At 36.8% G+C, this 25,885-nt stretch overlaps 1 protein-coding gene across 1 annotated transcript; it reads right to left on the bottom strand.

The window, feature by feature from the left end:
* Positions 1–189: 189 nt before the first annotated feature.
* On the bottom strand, positions 190–25,025 carry LOC117400732 (twisted gastrulation protein homolog 1-like). The gene is made up of 5 exons (XM_034001030.3): positions 24,815–25,025; positions 23,180–23,334; positions 11,433–11,532; positions 6,681–6,947; positions 190–684 (listed from the first exon to the last, which is right to left on the bottom strand). Exons 2-5 carry the CDS (start codon positions 23,303–23,305, stop codon positions 503–505), a joined length of 675 nt encoding a protein of 224 aa, XP_033856921.1. The 5' UTR covers positions 23,306–23,334; positions 24,815–25,025; the 3' UTR covers positions 190–502.
* Positions 25,026–25,885: the final 860 nt, after the last annotated feature.

Raw genomic sequence — 25,885 nt, 5'->3', positions numbered from 1 at the left:
ACATAGGCTTAAAAAAAGTAAAACAGTTTGATATGTTTTTTATGCTGTTTCATTTTGTTTACTTTTGATATCAGTATCTCTGTCCTACTCAATCATATGAGCCAGAACCAAATGCTGGATTTATACAATACCTTATAAATACATGCATTTGAACTCTTTTAATAGGAAATAAGCACACCAAGCTGGATCTTTTTTTTGGCATAGCATTTATTTGTAAGAATGGTGAAGATGGATCAGCTATGCAGGTGTAGATTCCTGAAAAAAAACTACTATACTATAGATATACATCTCTGTTAGAAACCTATACAAATTCCAAAAATATACAGTAAAATGTAAAAAATACAAAAGAATTTGGCAAGGGCAAATTTTACATCACCTTATATAAAACTACGATACAAATGACAACTACAATCCATTTTCTTTCTTTTTGCACAGTCATTATTACTCCTCGTCTGCTGTTCTTTGTATTTGTTGTCCACTGTAGAAGTACTGTGAGTTTTTTTCAAAACATGCAGTTCATGCACTTGACAGACTTGCTGCCGTAGTCAATGCACTCAGGCCCTATGCATTCACAGCAGGCGTTGTGGAACCATCTGTATTTGGAGGCTCCCATGGATTCACACGAGACTTTACACTGGTGGATAGACATGCAGTCATCAAAGTAGACCACTGTGCACATGTGATCTGAAAAGATAAAAAAAGATTATGAGATTTAAGAGCGTGTTTAATGTAACATTTCCATCAGACAATTGAGAGCTGAAAGAGTTTGAAATCAGTCCCATTATGTGAACTCTTTTTTTTTTAATGACCTAATGCCTAGTGAATTAGTGTAACTGCAACGGCAATATGCTCTTTGCAGTAATATGTTGCAGGAATTTTAAAATCTACTGATTATAGTTAGGGTAATGCATTTATATTGGTCTTTCAATTTGTAACACAATTATACTCTAGAGCAGTGGTTTTCAACCTGTGGTACGCGTACCAGTACTGGTACCTGACAGGCTTGCAACTGGTACACACCAGCACTAGTTCTTTATGAAGATGTGATTCCTCAACCACAATACTCCCGGTCTGTATAAAAAAACCCAGCATATCACATGTTTTAATAAACTGAAGTGCGAGAAGTAACAATTTGATCGAATATAAATGCCTGTAAGTGCAGCGAGGTATTAACACCAGCACAATACAGGAATCCCAGTTTCTTGCAACAGTTGTGATGGTGACCAAACATGTGCGAGTACAGTTATTAAAAAAGGCAGCTTAAAATGAACAGATGCATTTAAGAAATGTAGAACAAGAACAGCGAAAAACTAAAATACAAATACAATAAGGTCTGTGTGTTGCACACGTGCCAGTAACAAAGTGCCATTCAGATTGTGCTGATGGAAATATCTCAAATATATGACAATGTGCTTGCTGTGGTGTATTTAATATCGTATATATATAGCAGAATGAACACGCTGAAATTTAAACTTGTTTTTATTGAAAAATAAACGTAACATGTAATCATAAGAGCTGTCTGTGTTACATGCTCCCAGATCAGGACTTCACGAACACTGAGCATGGGAGCTGCAGCATGCTATTTCCCATATTGCAACTGTACACAATTAAAGGTGCGGTCACCAATTCCACACACAACACTTGAAAAATTATTTAAAATATAAACATGCTGAGTTAATTGCAGTCATCAGCTGCATATATTAACCATTCAGCAGAATGAGGCGACAAACAAGGGAGTACAAACACAACAAACCTGGTTGTAATGGGGTAGGTCTCAGTTTTACAACAGCAGTTTAAGGCTGCATATAGTTACTGGTACACCTGGTGGTCCTTGCTGGAAACACTGGTACTTGTGATGAAAAGGTTGAAAACCACTGCTCTATAGTATGTCAATTACAAAGTGCACTGTCTCCCGAACCAAGAAACAAAGCATTTTAGTTTATATAACCCTGCAAATGTTTCAAACTCATTATCTTAATTGGTGTCTGAGTATGGAGTAGTGGTTAGGGCTTTGGACTCATGACCGGAGGGTCATGGGTTCAATCCCCAGTGGGGACACTGCTGCTGTACCCTTGAGCAAGGTACTTTACCTAGATTGCTCCAGTAAAAAAACCCAACTGTATAAATGGGTAATTGTATGTAAAAATAATGTGATATCTTGTAACAATTGTAAGTCGCCCTGGATAAGGGCGTCAGCTAAGAAATAAATAATAATAATAATATGAGTTTTTGACACTGGTGGTGGCAGAGTTGTAAAATTAATAACACAAAAGATTTATATGATACCCACGATCGAACATTAACTATATAATCACAGAATATAGTTGTGTATGAAGCCAATACAATATCTCAAGTGCAAGGTCTTTACCAGAAACAAAAAAGTCATACAACCCCAGTACGGTAGCCATCTTAGGTCACAAGTCACAAGTACCTTTAGAGTTTTCCCTTACACTGAAAATATGAAGTCTGTATCTTAAATGTTTGAGATGTTAGTTTAAGTTGCCATGGCAATGGCTTTACTAAAACATTTCAGCTCCCGTAATAGGGATGGTTAAAAAGCTTAATGACAATGCAAAGCAATTTCTGGTTTAGCCATTTACTACTGTTTTGAGAGCCAGATCATCACTTTTTGAAGAACTGACTATTTCGGACCAAAAACAGTAATTCTATCAACATTTAATTACGGATTATTAAAAATACATTTCCTTTGAAATGCAACCAGCCTGCTTTTCATCTGATTTTATAGCACCAAGAAAGTCAGACAACATTTTCTTCTTTTCTGCCATATGGTACAAATAACGGCCCATCTGTTTTTGGAATGAACAGTTGCTAATTAGTAGAGAAGAACCCAAACGGTTAATTGCTCTGACTATTTGAGCAAAACAGGCATCCATTTATATCTGTTTAGCTAACATTTTAGTTTCTAAAAGATAAATTAATCATATGCCTACTTACTACTCAGAGTTGGTGAAGTTTCATTTTACACATGCTTGTCTGAGAATCTTTGCCAAATACAACCTGAGCTGAAAGTTTGCATCTGAATTAATGAGTAGAAGTGCCTCAGCTGGAGTGAACTTTAATGAATGTCCATTCAACAGCAAAATATAACTGGGTCATGGGTTCATAACAGAGCAGGGAAAAGAGAAAACAAAGCATTGGAGCAAAACCTAGTCTAACCTCTGCGAGTAAACTAGCAAGCTACTTTGTTTGAAAGACCAGGATCTTGGTAAAGCAGCTCATAAGAAGGCAGAGTGCTTTGTGACTGAAGCTACAGTTACAGTTCACAGGGCTGTTTTATTTATTTATTTTCATTGAAAAACTTTCAGCATATCAACAAGTACAAATTGCAAGCATTAAAAAAAAAATACATCTTAGGGTGAGTTCTTGTTCATGGGATAATTCGCAGTAGACTCAGTACATAAACTTTATTGATTATAATAACATAAATATACTAAACAGAGACACAAATATGAAAGTGAAGTAAATCACAAGAATAAATATCTCACACGGTTTTACAAAATTTTATTTAGGATTATGTAATTTTGTAGTATATTGATTTTATTTGTTTACAAAAATGCAAATGTTCACACTAGCATTTTACTGAATACTATGACAATAGTTTACAGTATCAGCTCTTCTATAGGCTAGCTAACTGTTTCACCTGGTATTCCCCGTCTTACAGAAGGCAATATTAGGTGTTTAGAAAGCGACCTAATTACCCCCCTGAAAGAAAGCATAAAACGAATAAGGAGGAATTCTGATTTAAATGTTTACAAGCAGCGTTCCCTCTAAGGCTAAATGCGCACATTTTTCACAGTAACTGGCAACAACCTTCACACTCAGTTTACTAACTTTCATAAGTTATTATCATAAATATCAACCTCAATCGAGACTCCAGCCTCTAGAGGTAAACCTATTATTTTGAGACCATTCTTACAAAACATAAGCATATTTGTGTCTGTCTTGCAGCTGTTTCTCTGATTTCCCAGGCATCAGTGAATCTGTACTGGTACAGGGTGGGCGAAGCAGGCATCTGGCGATTCTGCTCCGTGCTGCTCATGAACTTTACAGTTTTTAACTCGTTGTATAATTGAATACTAAAATCAGTGAAGTACAATCTACATGCATTATTTAGAAGTATAAATACTCCGGTAAACATAAATAAAAATCACAATACTCATAATGACGGTTGTTGTTTTATGTCCCTTTTAAAAAACAACCATTTCAGAAATCATTTCAAGCATTTTTGAAACTGGTAAAAATGTAATCAGCACATTAGTCGAAAATACACATTTAAGCAGGGGTGTAGAGCTGGGGGCTCGGGGGGGTGGAGGGGAGCGCGGCCCCCCACTTCTCTTGGGCAGGGAGAGCACCGCTTCCGTATTTCACGTGTAGAATATTGAACTGTTTTGCTCCTATTAATATATGGAGATATACATGTGTATAAGCCATACAAATAAGCAAAGAATACAATAACCGTAAGAAACCCTTGAGAGATAAATAATGAAAAAAGTTTGAATATAGCGTGCCTGGTATGGAACAACAGGTGTGAATAACGTAGAGCGGTGAAGGGAACCTGTATCAACGCTGTGCTGAGATGACAGCGTTTTACAATTAGATGTAATAATTGGAACCGTTCTTATTGTTAAAACCATATATAAGAAATAATGTAGATAAAATAAGCTAAAGATTTATTTAAGATAAAACTCAATTGCAACAAACAAATAAAGGGTACCTGTGGCCTTACACATCTTTTTTTGCAAACGGATGCACTTCAAAATCTCAGTCTCATTCGCTCGAGGCTGCAAATCAACAGTATGAAGGTTACTCTTGAAATCAGGACTTAAAGGATGTGTTGCAGTAAGAATACCCGTTAAGAAAGGGGGACAAGACTAAAAGGCTAAAATATTCCCAAGAATACAGAAATTGGACTTTGGAACAATGGTCAAAGGTGCTTTGGAATGTTGACAGTAAATGGTAACAAAATACTTTCCTGTACAAAGACCAATCACTAATTCACTGTTTTCAATACTTCACGTTTGTTTGATGTGCATGTCAGATAGCTAAACAAAGAGGGAGCACTGCATTAGACTGTATATCTTAAATAATCCAATAAATATTTCACGTGGCACTTAAATATTTGTTCTAGGGTGAATATCCAAATATCTGAACAAACATTTTTTTAGGGCTGTATTAGAAGGTTCGAAGGTTTGTTCGCTAGCCAGGAATTCGAAGATTGTTTTAAACCTTTGAAGGTTCGTCAGACGCCATTCATGCACTGTATGTTTTTTTTTCTGACAATGTGTGAATACCATAAATCACACATTAAATGTCACTCACATGCACAATTTGATCTTTTTATTTGTATAATGCATATTACTTAAAAAAAGTTGTTGTATTAAAATCCAACCATATCGTTATGCGTAGCAACTCCTATAGCAGGGTATATTATCCAAAGCACTGGGGCGGTACCTATAGCGGTTGTAGTGCTTCAGTAAAATATGTACTGAATATCTAGTGTACAAGACAGTGTAAGAGAAGTGCTATGGTAGAATATGTTTGAAACATACAAAATATACACTAACACTAAATTTTAATTTCGAAAAAAACTGAGCACCGTCCATCCCTCTCCGCTCCAGCTCGTGTTAACCAGCGGCAAATTTCTTCATTCACCATCTCGACAGCAAAGCGTTGTATAGTGTAAGCTGTATTGAAAGAAATGTTTCGAAACCCCTCTGCTGTTTGGGATTTGATTTGTTAAATGCCCAGACGACCAAAAAAAAAAGTTGAATGCAAACTGTGCAAGCGACTGTTGATGTATCATGGAGGCACATCCAATCTCTGGGGTCACTTTACAATCGTAGGTTAATATTATTATTATTATTATTATTATTATTATTATTATTATTATTATGGAACGGTGATTGTTAAATTAAGTTTGTTTTGCCTAAGTCCGCTGCAGTTCGTGCTGCTGCAATGCAAGCTTAATCGCAAGCAGCATCAATTACGTGTAAATAAACAATGTGTATTTTTATTTTAATTTGAATAATAAAAACATGATTACTGTTCTATATAATGTATTTTTAAACTACATATGAATGTTTTATTCCATTTATATGGCTTACCTGTAAAATAATAGGATTTTCAATCAAATATAAACAAGTAGCTATGGTGACGTCACCAGTACATTATGCAAATGAGTACCATCAACGGTTCGAACCTTCCTTCGGTAATGTGTTCTGAACCTTAGACGGTCAAAATGTACCCTCATTGCAGCCCTACATTTTTACATGTATTCAAAGGCAAAAAAACACGTCTGTGTCCACCAGAAATTACACAATTAATTGAAATGAGAAATACGTATCACAACGTGTTTTCACCTATCCCACATTTTCAGAAGATCAGAATGGCACGGCATGTGCTTGGTGAACTTTTTGTAATTCTATGTTTTGTTTAGAAAAGTGTAATAATACCAATTAATGTACTTAATAGCCAAAGCATCAAATGGTATGTTTGCATACCATATATATTTGTAAGTTGTACCAGACATTGACAAAAATTAAAACCCAAAAGAAAATAAAAATAAATAAAAGTTAAAATATTTTAAATATGGGGGCCTGTACTACTGTGGGCATTTATACAGCAATTGTATTATACAGCAGTGTATTTGGGAAGCTCACCTTTGTCGCTGTTGTAGCGTGCGTGGATGCTGTTGCCAGGGACAGAGACGTTCTGGGACTGGGCTTCGTCGAGGGTCTCGAGGAAGGAAACAAGGTTCTCGTGATGGGAAAGCTCCTCGGCCACAGGGAAGGACACAATGTTCCAGTTGAGCTGTGTCTCCCCCTCTGTCAGTGCCCGGAACAGAGACGGGATTGGCTCGTGCAGGTCCTCCACCGTGCTCTTAGACGTCGGTGGGGTGTCGCTGTAGTTTTTGGGATTGCACATTCCTGCAAAAACAAAGGAAAAATTAAACTGAGGTAAATAAAAGAAACGTAACACATTTCCAAAATCGCACCATATTATTAAAAGTTAACCCCACCCTATCTTAGAGTTGGAACATAGTCAGGGGTGTGCAATTCATATCGGCCAATGTTTGGGACAACACGATTTGAGTGAGGGACAACAAGTTTTGCCGCCATACTTTGCCCGTTGGACAAATAGTTTTTATTTATTTATTTTTCCTAAGTTCGTTCTGTTGCTAGAAAAACACTCCGGGTATATTTCTAGAGAGCCACGGAAGTTTCTGAAAACTGAATTGCTGAAGTCTAGCACCTACACACAAACATTTTTAAAAGTGTTTACGCCCCACCCCTATCACTTCTGATTGGCTAGCTGTGAAAAAGCCGCTCTTCTGTTCGCTACAAAGAAACGCAGAAATGGCTGCCAAGAGAGCCTCTGGCAAGGCACAGACTCATCTTTTAAACTTAAGGTATTATTTACGTTTTTTGTAAATTAGCAAATAAGTGATACTGCTTTCTTAATACATGAGCCTGCCATTTAAATGGAGCAATCTAGTAAAATCGTGGCAAACTCTCCCTTGCAAAAAATGTATTGATTTTTTTTCTTTCGATTTTAGTTTGCTAACCTAGTTTGCCATTTACTATATTTACATATTGTTTTAGATTTAAATGCTATATATTAAAAAAAAAATACTTTTTTTTTCTTTTACTAGATTTGAACAGAAGCGATGTTAGTTATTTATTCGACATGAACAATCCATCGATTTGTGAAACTATTTAAACATGAAGATTGACAAATATGTTCATAATGAGATAAATGCTTATATATGAGATTATCTGTACAATATTTTATTATTAAATAAAATACAGACTATAAATCTCATGGCAATGTGTTTATGTATTAATTCATGTATGTGTTTATTTTTCAGTGAGAGTAGTGCAGGGAAGTAGTGTTGCCCTCCCCTCCCCCCCCCCCCCAAAAAAATCAGGGTATGAAACCAGGATCACCCTGCTGCAGCAGTGTTCCAGTTAGCCAACATGTGACAATATGTTAGTGGGGAAAACTAGCTGTAAAATGTTGTACATCGTTTAAATAAAATAAGTATATAACAGAAATAAACAAAAGAAAAAAAAACATATTTTGCCTTTGCCGAATTTGATGGAGCCTACTGTAAATATTGCACCCATTTTGGTAGAAAAACAGTAAAAAATGCAGAGAAACTTGACAGGTTATAAACAAGTCCTTTAAAAATCTGGGGTTCAGCAGTTACAAAACTGAAAGAACGTCAAGAAAAATCAGAATTCCACAAAGCCGCAGTAATAGATGGCAATGATTTCATATCTGTGATGCAACAAACTAAAACACCTGTACATCAGGAGCTGGAATCAGCTTACAGAGAAAGAGTGGGGGAAAAAAAACTCCTGGTATGTTACTTAAATTTACTTGCAAATGTGCTCCAAACTGCACTGAAAGGAACAGTTCCTTAAAGTATGTTATACATTTGTTGAGGTGAGGTGAGGTCACAGGGAACCTTTTGTGTATCTTGAAGAATTTAGTGAAACAGTAAAGCTACTGATTGAAAAAAATTGCACATCCCTGATAGTACATACGAGATTTAGCTTTTATGGACAAAAGTAAAGGAACCAAATCACTCCACAAGGTTTTTTTGGAAGCTTAGGCATGTATTTTCAGAAATTGGTAAAGTACCTATTTAAGTGACGTAAAATACAAATCAATTATGTTGTGTTACATTCACGTACCTTAAGTTACTTTAAAATAATTGTTTCCCAATTGGTCACATCTGAAATAAATACACCCGAAACAGAACTAACTCTGTGTGCCTTTGCATTCGGATGCTGAGAAATAACACACATACTAAACCCAATTTATAATGCCTGAAGATTTTACCATTTATTCCATCTTCTATGGACATTAGAGAAAGATGACAGTATTAGAACTAAAACAAACAGAACATTACTGTAGCCCAGACTGTATGCTCTAGAGTCTAGCTGCTGTATAGGAATCCCCTACCACGCTTTGACAACAATTATGTAACTATCTTGTTAGTAAATCTACATGATAGGAAATACTACATTCACACTAGCCACTTAAGTCAAAAAGATTTACAACTTCTAATAATAGTATTTTCACGTAAAAAAACCAACTTTCTTTAACATAAAGCTGCACTTACCAAGTTTTGAAAACATATGCCTAGCGCGGACATATGCACCACTTCATGTGGACTATTTCCTTAACAGACACACTGGGAGACATTCCTTTGTGCGTAGTGTGATGTTGGATAATGCTCCTGCAGTGATACATAAGATCTCTAGCAGTGGATAAAGGACCCTGTGTTCAGTTTCGAATGTCCCGTATTGCTTGTTATGATACAGTACAGTATCATAACAAGCAGCAGTGTGGAGTAGTGGTTAGGGCTCTGGACTCTTGATCGGAGGGTCGTGGGTTCGATCCCAGGTGGGGGACACTGCTGCTGTACCCTTGAGCAAGATACTTTACCTAGATTGCTCCAGTAAAAACCCAACTGTATAAATGGGTAATTGTATGTAAAAATAATGTGATATCTTGTAACAATTGTAAGTTGCCCTGGATAAGGGTGTCTGCTAATACATAAATATTTAGAATTAAAAACTCAAATAAAGTAACAATAAACATGTGCTGTTTTGTGCTAAAAAAATTTATTACCCAGTTAAGATTTCTTTGACTGAGTGCCTGTGGTGAAAAAAGAAAAGAAATGTATTTGTTTGAATGTCAACCTTTTTAATATGTAAAAAGTATTAAAAACTGAACTGAAAACTACAATTGTAAGTAATAGTGGTCTAAACCCTGTATTTTGGGGTGTCCTCTTATTTTGTGAATACGTCCTGATCCTGACATTACTTCTATCCACGGCAGACGTTGTGTATTACCACTGCCTGCTGCCTGTCAGGGCTGTGATTGTTAACATCTGGAAAGTTGAAATACCTTTCTTAAAAAAGGAAGGAACTCAGTCAACCCAGTACTCAGACGTGGGATCTAATTTGCTATTGCTATTGTAGGAGGTTACTATGCTGACTGACTAAACAAGAGGTCTGCCCCCCCCCCAATTCCTAAAGGAAACAGTTTGACGCCATGTACTAAATCTAAAACTTACAACAGCAAGGGTATCGGGGTACTGCGCTCTAAATGGTAAAACCCATATTCATTTAGCTATCCTGAACGGTACTGTGTGTGCGGCACCTGTCAGATCTGCCTTTTCGGTTTTCTGGAAATGAGTTCACATAATACTTTCTTGCAATGTCATCCCTTGTATTACAAACAACCCAGCCAGCCATGGTCTCCTGGGAGTTTAAGAAAATAAACTGCACAACACTGGACCATACTGAACTATAGGAAAACAATAAAAACATTTCAAGCAGACCAATTTGCTCTTTTTTTTGTCTAAAGGTTTTGGTCCCCCAGCCACTACTGCGTGTTTCTTATCAGAAAGTCTGCAACATTTTGTCTTTGAAAACCCAATAGAAAAGCATGCACCAAAGTCTTGACTTCTGCTCGTCTAAACTGCCATGTCCTGTCAGATTCAAGATTTGAGCAGGCTTAGAGGGAGGGCTGTATTTTCTTCACTGTAAAAAATGGCTTATTTCATGGCTTATTTCATGGTGTGCCAGGTTCCTAAGCGCAGTGTAACAGGTGGTGCGTCAATAAAAACACTTGCTGTATTTATTTTTAAGTGATAAAAAAAATGTATATTTACACTATTCTTTCAGAAATGCGATTTATTACGAGAAACTACATATTACATAGCAATGGGTACATTTCACGGAATCATGAAATCCATGATAACTGTGGAACTGTGGCTCAATGAGGAATGTCTCCTCAAATAAAAATAAAAAATACCCAATATTAGATTTAGAGCAACAACAAGTCATTTGTTTACATGATAAACTTACACAAGTTAAACATTGGTTTTAATCCAAATAATAGTAATTTCCAAACTGTCCCCAAAAACACAGCTGTTTTTCTGTTTGCTTATCTTTGGAATATCTGACAGGCAGACATAACAGCAGAAATTCTGTTCAGTCAGAACATTGCTGGGTGGGGCGGAACTGTAATCGCAGTACTGGATTTTAAGGCCTTTATATGATTCAGTTTCAAATAACAATCCAGGCCTTTGGCCAGGAAGAAAAATAAAAATATGAACCTGGGGCTGCCCCAGGAAAATATGTGTACCACAGCAAAAATATAACAAGGAAAGGTCCACATTATAATGGAGAAATACCACAGAAACGATTACTTCCAACCTGTACACAGAAGACAAACTGTCTCCAAGGATAGTCCATATGCAGGTTTACTGTAACAGAATTTCTTTTTCCAGTATTGGTATCAAAGGCAGCACGTTTTAGCAGCTTATGTAATGTGGGTTACTGGGGTGCTCCATTGTAGCAGAGACCCCCTGATCAGTGTGCAGCACTCACCTACACAGTCACAGCACTCATCCCAGAGAGTGCCAAGGCACAGCATGCACTCCTTACAGCACGAGCAGTTCCCATCTGTCGGTCGACACTGACACAGCTCCTGTGCAAGAGAGGGAGAAAAGGTCTGTCAGAAAACACACCTGAACATTTTTTTTTCTATTTGCAGCTTTCTACTTTCACTTGCACTACTGAATTTTAATAACAGTTTCATTCCGCTGGTAACCGGCATGTGGGTCTGAATTATTGAGCTTTTGTTACAAGTATTGCAATGAATATAGACAGAGTGGTACTAAAGTTAATACCACTCATCATAATACATCACTTGGAAAAAAATATGAAAAAACAACCATTACGAAATGAACTAGATCATAGCAAATATAGGGCCCATCGTGTTTATTGGTATTGGATCAATAGGCTATTGTCTGAAACCATCCAATGGAGATGCGTATTTAGAATTTTTTTTTAACTAACTACATAATACAGGGTACATTCTTAGTTTTATTTGGCTTTTTTATTGTGCTTACATGTCTGATATGTGAAACATGGATTTTTCACAGTAGTTTTTCTTTGTGGGCGGGTTAGGATGGGTGGGAAAGGTTTAACTACAATGTACTTTTTGTCTTAATGATTAATATAAGCTGTATTATTACTGTCATACTGCTTTTTGTTATTCTACTGAAAACCAATAAAAAGATGTATGGTGTGAAAAAAATAAGTACATGCTGTCATGGAAGATACTGAATCAAGGTGTCTTGTCATATCTTCCAGTTTATTACAATTAAGTGCACTACGAATCAGTCTGCTATTTCAAACAAGACGCTGTTTTGGTATTTTATGTGTAGTACATACCAGTCATTTTCTGTAACTTTGGTCGGGTCCAGTTTTATTTTCCTCCTTTTCATTCATTTTTAACTGTGGATATTTTTATATTTTTGACAATATTTACATTATTACGTGTGATGTCTTAACCATCCGACTCTCGCTTTTCTTCACGGTCTCTCTTCTCCTGTACTACCGCGCACTCACTCTCTTTACACGTACAAAAATGTAACATTGACGTGCTTGAAATTAAATAATACCACAAAACAAACACATTGGGCTGTAAATGCTTAAATGACTGGCTTTCTGAAAAAAATATACAATTTGACTTTAAATGAATTACTTAATAATTAATAATCTTCATCCCAACAAAGCACTCTTGCACTGTTTGGTAGAGCCAATGGGAATGAATCTTTAGTTCTTAGGGACTATTTTCTGTTGTGGAAGGTTAAAACTCAAAATGTTAATAAATCTTTAGATATTTTATAGATTTCTCCTTTCTTTTTTTTATAAAACGTTTATAAATCATTTTTATACAAGCAATAAGGTGCTGAGGGCTGGATATTGTCACTTCTTGGTTAGTTGGTCAGAAAACAGTACTAAACAGGTACATCCTAGGGATGGGAATTTTAAACGTTTAAACGTATAAACTCTAACTGGTTAAACGCTGAATAATATGCTAGACATATAAGCGGTCATGTGACCAATTTCACCAAACGCATGTTTTAATGTATTCATTTTAGCAATGTATCATCATATACAGTCAGTCCGTCATGTAGCCGTTTGCTCTGGTGCCACAGTAAGGGTGGATATTATAAAAAGGAAGGGGGCTGGCAATTACCTTCAAGTAGTTTTTCTAATTGGTGCAACACAAAGATCGACACTGGGGCGGGTTATGGTAGGGTTCAGTTCACACAGGGTAAGCAAAGTGTTTTTTTTCTGATGTTTGTTTTATATTTTTTAATAAAATTTCATCTCTAAACAAAGGAACAAGGCAAAGGCACGTTTTTCTTGTCTGAGGAACCAGACAAGAAAACCGTGGTATATAAATAATTATGTCAAACAAAATTGCTGTACCACAAAAATACAAGTTTCATAATTTGAAATGAAAACATTCAGAATTACTGTGGATGGAATTACTGAATGCAGTAAAAAGCAAACACCCATAATAAACAGAATGCTCTAGATGGCGACTGTGAATATGTATAACATGATTTTAAAAGGAAGGGGTTTTTCCAATATTAATTCAGAGAACGCATAAGTGTAAATTAATTATGTATAGGCTTTAATTTACCAGTTTGTGGCACCCTTAACAGTAGTATTAATGTAACAATGTATTGGAATCTGTGCATTTGTTAGAGTCTGTAACATGTAAGTGGTGTTTTTTTTGTTTTGTTAATTAAATTATTATTATTGTTTTTCTTCTTTGAATATAATATAATGTCAAATAAATAAATAAATTAAATAAAAAAATAAGTGTAGTTTAGTTTATTCACTTTTTACCCACAGGGCCTTCAGAGGTACATCTCAATAGCATTGCACAAATACAAACAGAGACATTTACTAAGATAAAAATAATAATACAAATGCTTTTAAAAAGACCACATTCCCGTTGAGCTTTTTTTTTTTTTAGATTCTATTGATTACTATGCAGGACAGCCGCTATAAGATTGTTACCTTTATTAAAAATGTGCAGGGAAGAATCTACCGGTTAATCAACTAATGCCCATAAATTAACTGATCAAAAAATTTGAATTGCGTGACAGCCTTAACTTCAGTATATACTTTGGTGTGTATGTTAAGTCTATGGTGTTAAAACGTTATTTGCTTATTTAGGGGGTCTTTGCTTGGAAAATACTAACAATTGCTGTCAGTATACATAAGAATGTAATATAAAAGAGTGTGTGTGTGTGTGTCTGTAGATATGGTTTAAATGTTTAAATGCTGACACCTGCATAGCATTTAAACATTCATAAAAATTTACCAAATGCACATCCCTAGTACAGCCGTACAGGCCGTGTGAGTGGACTTCAAGAAACAATATAAAGTATGTAGCTTTTTCATTAGCTTCTCACTATTATTCATTTAAATAGTAACATTGTGACCGAATAAAATAACAGAACAATTTTCTAAGGTTTATATCAATACATAAAACTGTAATATGCACATCTGCAAAACTGTAAAATGCAGTTATTTAGATATTTAATAGAAAATGGCACTTGCATAGTATATATATATACAGTGCCTTGCGAAAGTATTCGGCCCCCTTGAACTTTGCGACCTTTTGCCACATTTCAGGCTTCAAACATAAAGATATGAAACTGTAATTTTTTGTGAAGAATCAACAACAAGTGGGACACAATCATGAAGTGGAACGAAATTTATTGGATATTTCAAACTTTTTTAACAAATAAAAAACTGAAAAATTGGGCGTGCAAAATTATTCAGCCCCCTTAAGTTAATACTTTGTAGCGCCACCTTTTGCTGCGATTACAGCTGTAAGTCGCTTGGGGTATGTCTCTATCAGTTTTGCACATCGAGAGACTGAAATTTTTGCCCATTCCTCCTTGCAAAACAGCTCGAGCTCAGTGAGGTTGGATGGAGAGCATTTGTGAACAGCAGTTTTCAGTTCTTTCCACAGATTCTCGATTGGATTCAGGTCTGGACTTTGACTTGGCCATTCTAACACCTGGATATGTTTATTTGTGAACCATTCCATTGTAGATTTTGCTTTATGTTTTGGATCATTGTCTTGTTGGAAGACAAATCTCCGTCCCAGTCTCAGGTCTTTTGCAGACTCCATCAGGTTTTCTTCCAGAATGGTCCTGTATTTGGCTCCATCCATCTTCCCATCAATTTTAACCATCTTCCCTGTCCCTGCTGAAGAAAAGCAGGCCCAAACCATGATGCTGCCACCACCATGTTTGACAGTGGGGATGGTGTGTTCAGGGTGATGAGCTGTGTTGCTTTTACGCCAAACATAACGTTTTGCATTGTTGCCAAAAAGTTCGATTTTGGTTTCATCTGACCAGAGCACCTTCTTCCACATGTTTGGTGTGTCTCCCAGGTGGCTTGTGGCAAACTGTAAACGACACTTTTTATGGATATCTTTAAGAAATGGCTTTCTTCTTGCCACTCTTCCATAAAGGCCAGATTTGTGCAGTATACGACTGATTGTTGTCCTATGGACAGAGTCTCCCACCTCAGCTGTAGATCTCTGCAGTTCATCCAGAGTGATCATGGGCCTCTTGGCTGCATCTCTGATCAGTCTTCTCCTTGTATGAGCTGAAAGTTTAGAGGGACGGCCAGGTCTTGGTAGATTTGCAGTGGTCTGATACTCCTTCCATTTCAATATTATCGCTTGCACAGTGCTCCTTGGGATGTTTAAAGCTTGGGAAATCTTTTTGTATCCAAATCCGGCTTTAAACTTCTCCACAACAGTATCTCGGACCTGCCTGGTGTGTTCCTTGTTCTTCATGATGCTCTCTGCGCTTTAAACGGACCTCTGAGACTATCACAGTGCAGGTGCATTTATACGGAGACTTGATTACACACAGGTGGATTCTATTTATCATCATTAGTCATTTAGGTCAACATTGGATCATTCAGAGATCCTCACTGAACTTCTGGAGAGAGTTTGCTGCACTGAAAGTAAAGGGGCTGAATAATTTTGCACGCCCAATTTTTCAGTTTTTTATTTGTTAAAAAAGTTTGAAATATCCAATAAATTTCGTTCCACTTCATGATTGTGTCCCACTTGTTGTTGATTCTTCACAAAAAATTACAGTTTCATATCTTTATGTTTGAAGCCTGAAATGTGGCAAAAGGTCGCAAAGTTCAAGGGGGCCGAATACTTTCGCAAGGCACTGTATATGTGTATGTATGTATGTATGTATGTATGTATGTATGTATATATATATATATATATATATATATATATATATATATATATATATATACATACATACATACATCATCTGGTTTTTATTTAGAGTTAATGACTTATAATATGTTTATAAGTGTTTGGTGGCTGCTTTGCTTGTGGGCCTGACACAGCAAAGGGTGTGTGAGAAATACACTCTGAACTTGATTAGCGGAAGCTACTGAACACTAAAACAAGAGAAGAAGTATTTCCAAACTGTACTGTAAAACTAAGTAAAATTGATATATGAAAAAGATCAGTCTCATTAATAAAAGAATGTTGAACAATGTGAGTGATTCATTTCAGGTGGTCGCCACCTGCAATGGAACTTCAGAGAGAATCATAAAATGCAGCTGTGTACCACGTATGTAAATTATGGAATGGAATGCAGCTGTGTATCAAAAGTCAAATGACCTCAGTATGGCAGTGTGCCCTGCCCCTGTGTGTATTTTATGTTTATATGTTGCGTGTTGTGTATTAATGTTGGTGTATGTGTATTAGTGCACAGGATATAATGTGGGGTTACGTAGCACGAGGGTTATAAAATGTATATTTATATTTAGACACGTGCAGATGTATCGAGTTTCTAATTGAATGATTGATTAGCAATCCAATCTCGGTACAGCTGCATAAAAAGGTGAATGTTTCACTCACTCGGGGTTGGGTGTTCAGGGAGAAAGAACTGGAAGGCCAGCACGATACTTGTTGTGGGTTTAGTGTTCATCCCCTGTTTGTTAGTGTCTGTCTGTTTTGGCCAAAGTGCCGTTTTGTTTTGTCCACAGTGTTTTTCGTTTGTTCAAACCTTTTATTTTGTTCACCAGATGTTTATTTAATAAATGCGCCACAGCGTATTCATTACCAATCTGCTGTGGATTTCCCTTCCTTTCAATCAACATATTACCTCTCAGTGTTGTGTTTCTTCTGGGTCTGACGTCACCACACAGGCCAGCTTGCCACAGGCAGCCATATTCAGTCAGGTGTCAATGCTATGGTCATCACCAAATTGAGCATGGAGGGGGGTTACATAACCCTGCAAGTAAGAAGTAACTATCTCAAATGGTTTCTGAGCTATGAGGCTTTGACACTCTGGTCGTGGCAGCATGAAGAGAGAATAATAGAATGTACATAGAGAAAGAAGCCAACACTGGTAAGCAGTAAGTCATCAAGAAAGTAGAAAGTCAAATGACTGTAGCCCTCTTAGGTGACAGGTCAAAGTGAAGGGTGTAGTTAGATTTTCCATAGGTTTCCATAACACTGAAAATATATTAACTTGCAAGCTGAAATGGTTTCTGAGAAATTAACAGTTGATCATGACATGCCAAGAAACCAAAAAGAACCAGGTTCTACAATATTTCACATCTGTCCATCGCAAAATGAAAACGCAAACGACAATTATGTGTTAAAGGCAAGCCATGATGTCTTAAGCATTAATGAATTAATATACATCATGATCTTGAGCCTTAACTGAACATCAAACCTTTCATCTGTCATTATAAAATACCTAAAATATCTCCTTGAATAATTCACTATGTAACACAATTTTTGTTCCTGGGTAGTAAGTGTTATTTCCTAATTGCTTATGCCTCAAAAGTATAGAAAATGGCTATTATTCCCCACAAACTTTGCTTTTGTGACCAGGACAGTGATATTTTGAAATTTACCTATTTCCAATGAGAAAACGGGCGAATTTGTGTCTTTTCGTTCACATAAAGTCAGAAAAAAACAACATATGAATCCAAATTAACAAGTATTTATACTAAAGTAATACAAAAATGACTACAAAAGATTTAGAAGTGAGTAGTTTTTCAAGATTTACGATTATACTGTAAATCACTTTCACGAATCAGCCCCCAAATGTAGTCTCCCATCATGTTCTCGTTATACTGTCCTTGGTAGCGGCGTTCAAAGTCCAGTATATCCTGGTGGAAGCGCTCGCCTTGCTCCTCCGAGTACGCTCCCATGTTCTCCTTGAATTTATCAAGATGAGTATCAAAGATATGGACTTTGAGGGACATCCTACAGTCCATTGTGCCGTAGTTCTTCACCAGAGTCTCAACCAGCTCCACATAGTTTTCGGCCTTGTGATTGCCCAGGAAGCCCCAAACCACTGCGACAAAGCTGTTCCAAGCTGCTTTCTCCTTACTAGTGAGCTTCTTGGGGAATTCATTGCACTCCAGGATCTTCTTTATCTGTGGTCCGACGAAGACACCAGCTTTGACCTTTGCCTCAGACAGCTTAGGGAAGAAGTCTTGAAGGTACTTGAAGGCTGCCGACTCCTTATCTAGAGCTCTGACAAATTGTTTCATAAGGCCCAATTTGATGTGCAGTGGTGGCATCAGCACCTTCCGGGGGTCCACCAGTGGCTCCCACTTGACGTTGTTCCTCCCCACAGAGAACTCGGTCCGCTGTGGCCAGTCCCACCTGTGGTAGTGCGCCTTGGTGTCCCTGCTGTCCCAAAGGCAAAGATAGCAGGGAAACTTGGTAAAACCGCCTTGGAGACCCATCAGGAATGCCACCATTTTGGAGTCTCCTATGACCTTGATGCCATCTCAGAAAAAAGCACTTAGGCAGCTGGAACTAAACTGAACTGGTGGGCTTAAGGCCCCTGTATTTATACTACTATTTATATTACTGGAAAGTTCTAGAAAGTTCTAGAAGTTACTCCAAGTTTACTCAGCACTGAATCTATCTGGAATGTTCTGGAAAATAGGTAAATTTCAAAATATCACTGTCCTGGTCACAAAAGCAAAGTTTGTGGGGAATAATAGCCATTTTCTATACTTTTGAGGCATAAGCAATTAGGAAATAACACTTACTACCCAGGAACCGAAAAAAAAAAAAAAAAATTGTTACACGGTGTAATGTTTTAAATTCTCCCTTTCGGGTTCTCTGTTGGTTGAGAGGACGGATATACCAATGATGTCGCTTTTGATTTTTTTTTTTAATCCTCTTGTATAGAGGTATAAATTCAGCCCATCTACTTAAATGTAAATGTATCCAATTTCACAAATGCAGTCTATATTTAACGAATGAACAGCAGCTGTGACCACTTTGCACAGTCAAAAGGGATGCGACATGATGCGTCCCGTACAGCAAATAGTGAAGCTGCACAGCTTTTATCTGTCTGTGCCTGACGTATCGCATTCATCTGCGACAGAAGAGCAGTATGAACCAGGCTTTAATACGTTTTCTACGGTACTGAAACAGACAGCATGTTGTAAAGAAAGCCTCTGTAAGCTGGTAAACTTCTATTCTTCGATGCATTTGTTCTTCTGTCTTTACAGAACACAGCTCACTCACAATTTTCTTTTGCATTTTATTCGTCACCGATTTACATGCTTGCTTCTATCTCATTCGCTGACCTACATAGCTACGTGTAAATGCTGCGTGCATCCACAACCATTTACAGATACAGTAGACTACTCGCAGATTTGTATTTTCAGTGGATGACATATTGTGTTTTTAAAGAAAAATCTCAGTGACAAAATCATAGCCTTAGTTATGATCACATAATTTTAACTACAGGCATATAAGCTGGCATAGGTAGTTCACATAGCCAAAGAGCATGGACATCTTCTCCGAGTGAATACGACTTAAGACAGCTTTGATCTAAACACAGCAACAGTGTGGTGATGAGTTGGATTCCCTAGAAATAAATCCTGAATCACAAAACCCAAATACTGAACTGTAGTATGACTCACAGACCAGAAAGATTAAACGAACCAGCAGCATCTGAAAAATAACCCTCAGATTTGGAAAGCTGAGGTAATGTATTATGGAAAATATGAATGTGCAGCAAAGTGGGGGAAAAAAATCCCTCTCATTATGTGGATTCTTGCCACATAGCAAAGGAGATTTCATTTTCATAGTTTTTGACTTTATTATGTAAAAATGACAAGCAATTTGAAATCAGCAGATTGGGATAAATAATCCAGCTTCAATAATGTTTTAGACAACAAACAGTGAACCTGCCGGACATGTAATAGAAGACATAACAGAGGCCAACTGGGGAGTGAAGATTGACACAGAACTGGGTTAAGGACATTCAAAACGTCTTATAAAACCACAACTAAGTAATAACTAGAACTGGGAGTTTTGTGAACAAACACAGGATCTCTGGAAACACATTCTAAGGGGGTATGTTAAATTCAGGTCACTTGGTTTGTAAATAGTAAGTAAAATGGCAATCGTTGATATGTCTGGAGGTTAAAAACAACGTAGAAGTGAAAAAGTTAACGGAATGGAACTTTATTGAGAGTATCATAGAATACAATTGTGTACCAACTATGAAACACTATGTCAAAGCATGTAGTCTGTATCACTGATATGGTTAGAGGTTAAAAGAATGTGGCAGTGGTAGTGGGTTAAGACATCACCAGTAATGGAACCAAAACTGTATACAGAATATATGGGCTCAGGATTTCAAAGTAATATAAATCTAAACCAAAAGACTGACCATGTATTCTGCTTAGTCTTGGCTTAAGATTCACCTGAAGACAAGGGATGGGGTGCTTTCAACGTTATCTGTCGACAGTGTTGAAATATATTGTATCAAATATGTTCCACTGAGAATGGAAATGTACCTCTGATAAAGGAGGATAAAAGAAGTCAAAATGTTGCAGCAAAGCCCTTGAGACATCAACACAAGCCCTCTTCAAGGCACGAGAGATGTTATCTCTGCACACCCAGAAGAGGCTGTTCTCATGTTTCACTGGATGAATGAGAAGTGACAAGGTATGAAAGAAGTCCTCTGACTAGATTATGCAAGTCATGAGTTGAAAGACAGAAATTTGTCTGGATAACTCACCGCCCCAAACATTGCCATCAGCATGTTCTACAGGGTGTGTTCAAGAGGCAGAGCGCTCCAGAGCGTTACGTGGCACTTTCTACTGGACGAGCTGCACGCCGAGAGCGCTTCGTACATTCTGAGGAGCTGACTCGGAGGGCGTTTCCAAATGGCGGAGGCACAATACCGGTGTGGCAGCTAAGGTGTAATTTGCCCACATATTGGACTTTTTTACCAACATATCTGTAGCATTCTTTTTCGTAAAAAATATATATATATATATGATAGCTTATTTAAATTAACAGCGTAATTATTTGAGTATTTTTCCTTTTAAACGCAGTGAATCTGCAGCACCGCATGCAACATTTAAAACGCTCAGCTTGTTATTGTTTGTTCGGTCGGCCTCACGTTAAATGTGTTTTTTTTTTGTTTTTTGTTTTTTTTTTAGTTTTGCTATTTCTGTGAGATTAGGCTTCACAGTGCATCTTGGCTGAAAAAGCACAGCAGGGTTGAATAATTGTTGAAAAAATAAATTGTTCTATTTTTGGAAAGTACAGCAATATTTTTTATTTTGCTGTACAACATACAGCAGAAACATCTTAATTGCAAGCGTACACTGCACTGTAGCCACCTGTAAATAAAACATGCAATATGCAACAATCACAGTACTGAGGAACAATGCTCTCAATGTAGTTTTCAATCCATACAGGACTCTTGCATGTGTTTGAATTCACTGCCGCTAAAGCCATGGTGTTGGCTCTCAATGCAAGTGCAATGGAGGCATTAAACAGCAGATTTTCTGCACAATCTTCCATAAATTCATCCAAAAACTACAGTAGTGCTGTATTTTCCACCATCTTGAAAGTTCTCTCTCCATAACACACAGTTCAATAAGAGCTAAGGTTATGTAGCACCACGGCAGAGCGCTCTGCCTATGGAATGCTGCCCTGGTTACTGAACTAAATAAATACAGTAGAACCTGGCATATCCGATCTTATAACATATGATACCCTCTATTAACCAATGGACCTCTGGCATGTTTCATTTACACATGCTGCTACCAATTGAACATTACAGGTGAAAACTGATCAATGCAAATTTAATCATGGGTCTAAATCAGTAAACTCAGCTCTTTTTTAAAGATGTTGCGAAACAATCTGCCCAGTTTAACCATGTTCATTTGTATAATTATTACCGCTAAAAAGCTGAAACAAGATTTTTTCACAGATTTCCAAAATCAGTTTGTGTGTGTGTTTTTTTTGTTGTTTCTGTCCCGGGTTAACACACAGGGTGTAAAATAAAAATATAACTATCAGAATACTTTGACATAGACCAAGGAAACATAGTAAGAACCGTTTCTGGAATGCTGTTCTGTAAATTGCCAAATACTGTCTTACAGTGGTTTGTTTTGCAATAGTTTTCTGTACCGCACTTTGGCGACACACTGATGTATGATACTCCGCCGTTAATAAAGGAACTACAATGTCATATAATGACGCCCTCTGAGATACAATATTAGTACATATCCGATGAACCCCTGAAACCAATTAAATCGGATATGACAGGCTCTACTGCACAGTTGACACAGCTTACTGTTACAAGGATTCATGTTAGTGTAGAGATATAGGATTGCCTTTTAAAATAACAATAATAAAAAATTAAAAATAACACCTAGCACCAATTGATAACTTGTCCTAACCCGTATTATAACCTGTTCCTTGTAGATAGAGGAGCTTGAGGATAGCGTCTGGATGAGATGCTGGTATTGCTATTTTTTTCTGTCCATTTTTAAATAGCCATTACTTCAGCTACAAAACAGGTAACAAGCTGATTCCTACATCATAAGTACCTTGCCTAACCTCATCATCTGTGTATCATCCCCTTCACTTTGTACAGACGGTGAACAAAAAATATTTTTAGTAGTTTAGTGTGTTGGTTTTAGAAGATATTTTAAAAAGAATATATCTGATTAAATAGATATTCTTGAACCAGTGGATATGGGGATTAGGTAAGTGACTCTGGAAATAAAATTAGAGGAGAAAACATTTCTTAATGCCAGAACGTTTGGCATGTACTGAAAGGTAGCTAAAATAACAGGGTAAAGTCCATGTTTGACATCTGAAAGATATGATAATAGACCTCAAAGTATTGTTCATCTCCCACTGTTTAACATTATTCATGTCCACAAACAATCGATCCTGGTGGATGATGATTCCTTACCTGAATAAGGCACTTGCTGACATCGCTGGCACAAAGTGCCTTGTTGCAGGCATCAGTCAGTGATAGTCCAGACAGAAGAAACAACAACACAGCTGTAGCTGGGATCACAACATTCCCTGACCTCATCCCTGCTCTTCAGAGGCCTGCCACAAAATCTGAACCAAGACAGTAAAATGACTTTCAGTATGGTGAACTATACAGAATATGGTTGATTAACATTTCTACATACAGTATGTGTTTGCAAAATGGACTAAAGAAGGATTTTTAATGTTAGCCTACCCCTAAACTGACTGGAAAAGACATACACCACCAAATTACATCTATATATCTATATATACAACAAAATATATAGACTATAATAAAATATATAAGAGAGTACATTTGGATACCCAAGGTGATCAGCTAGAGAAAACATGTGACCAGTTTGCGAATGTAATATACACTTGTGAAACTGGAGGTTGGTTGTTGGTTAGCTCAATTCAAAATAATTACTAACATTGTTATAGTTCACTTTACTTTATCAACACTAACAGTGTTTAAATACGTAAATGTTTAATTTAGAATGCAGTTTTAAAATGCTAATTTACTCTGGTACACGAGAACAAGGCATCGCCCATTAAATGACAATTCTAATTTAAACACGTTTCTGCGTTCACAATGCATTTATTTAAAAATGTATGTGTAATTCTAAACTATGTAGCTTGATTTACGTTCCACGCGGGTGTTTTTCCCTCAATAGGGTTGCGTATGAACAGTTAAGACGGGAAAGTAAAACATACATTCAAGTGGACGCTTGGTAGTTTATCGATATGATTTGATTTAAAAACTCTTTCGACTGAGAGATATTTTGATCTTTCATCTATGGACAACGACATCTCTGTTCTCTTAACCCTAAAATATTTTAATTGGTTAATCTTTAACCCTTAGTAACAGTAAAACAACGTACCACTGTCCAATGAGACGTTTTCTAATTACGTTAAAAAGATTTAACAGATTTAACGCGTACAATTTGTCAAAATTGAAGAATTTGTAATTCGTTTCTGTGAAAATGACTGTGCTTTTCCACTGCTTTCAATTCAACCTTCCATTGCCTCTAAAGTAAAAAAAAAATGAACACAACTAGTCGAACCTCTAGAATTCTATTGAAAAGAAATATGTCCTTCATGCTAATCTTATTACTTCATATACAAGTATACAGTGTAATGGTTATTTTAAAATGCGTCGGTTAAGTATTCAGCCCTTCCACGAGTTTCAATAAGTTGCCATGTTTAAATTTGCTTTTCTCCTTTATAGTTTACAAATATACAGTATGCAAAAAAAATGTCTTTCGCTTCCTGTGGATTTCTATCTTTTGTGATCTTGAAGTGAATTCTTGGGAGCAATGCGATTGCTAAAATAATTCGCGACCTTCAGTAAAATTACAGTAACAATATAAAACATTTCCCTGAATGGTATAAATGTATTGTTTTGCAGGTCACTCCATGTCCTCTTTGCATATTCCACTGCCCTCCATTTATCTAATCGATTGCACTCAAACGTTACACATTGCAATTGTATCACCTAAATTGAAAGGATCCAGTGGTGCATTCATTAAAACTAGTAGCCTACAGGAATTTTTTAAAACTCTTAACTCACCTTGGCGCGTGTTGGCAATCTTCTTTGTGTATAGTTCTATTAAGGTATTTGTTGTTATTGTGTGTTCCTTTAGGTTTCTCCCCAAATTGCATTCAGAACGAAATCATGCTGATGCTCTCTTCTGAAGGCGTGAGCTATGCAGCACTTCACCGACACACAAAGCAAGTGGGGCAGCTCTTGAGACATGCAAACCATTTTCAACTGCAGCAGCGCCTCATGCAGAGCTGCCAACAATTCCAGGTGAGAAACAACAGGCTACATTGCTATCTGCTACAGTGGGGGTGGGGCCGGGGACCAGCTATGCCTGTTTCTTTCTTTCTTTCTTTCTTTCTTTCTTTCTTTCTTTCTTGGAACCTAAAACTCAACTCCCCACATATTTCAGAATGGTTGGTACCAGTGCTTAGTTTGAGGTACATATCTTTGCAGTAAACCGTTTAAGTTGATGAGGGTTATGAAACGTCCCCCCCAACCCCCGCAAACGAAACTTTCAGAAATAATATAGGCTTATTATATAGGTCTTATACAATGAATTGCTACATTAAGAAACTTAAATTAAATACAATTTAGATTAGCTACCTTTCAAATTTTTTTGGAGTCGTACTATAAAAAAAAACAAATACTAAAAGAATGTTTTTTGTTTGTTTGTTTGTTTTGGCAAGTCGTATTAGTTGCTACTTGGCATGATATAATTAAACAGTTCTTTTATTGTTAATAAACCATTACTCTAGTGGAAATGTATATGCAAAAAAAAAAAAAAAAAAAAAAAATACACATAGTAGACCCTCCAACCAAGATTTTGTCGTTAAATCTTTCCGCAGTCACTTCACACCCGGCCGTGTCGTTTGCTCTTTTTTTTTTTTTTTTTTTTTTTTTTACGAAATGTGGGTAGATGCCACCGAACACGTTCAAATAAGTTATAACGCAGATAACAAAATCAAACACACTGCCCACATTGTATTGCTTTGTCACTGTTCACGCACATGTCTAGTTTTCTGTAATCTGAATTATTATAATATGTTGTGTTGACAACAATAATACTCCAATTCTATTGAGCTCTACAAATATTACCAC

This window comes from Acipenser ruthenus, chromosome 4 (assembly GCF_902713425.1).
Source record: "Acipenser ruthenus chromosome 4, fAciRut3.2 maternal haplotype, whole genome shotgun sequence".
NCBI classification, from domain to species: domain Eukaryota; kingdom Metazoa; phylum Chordata; class Actinopteri; order Acipenseriformes; family Acipenseridae; genus Acipenser; species Acipenser ruthenus.
Note: the sequence above shows the minus strand (reverse complement) of the source record. Positions and strands in the feature narration are given on the sequence as shown.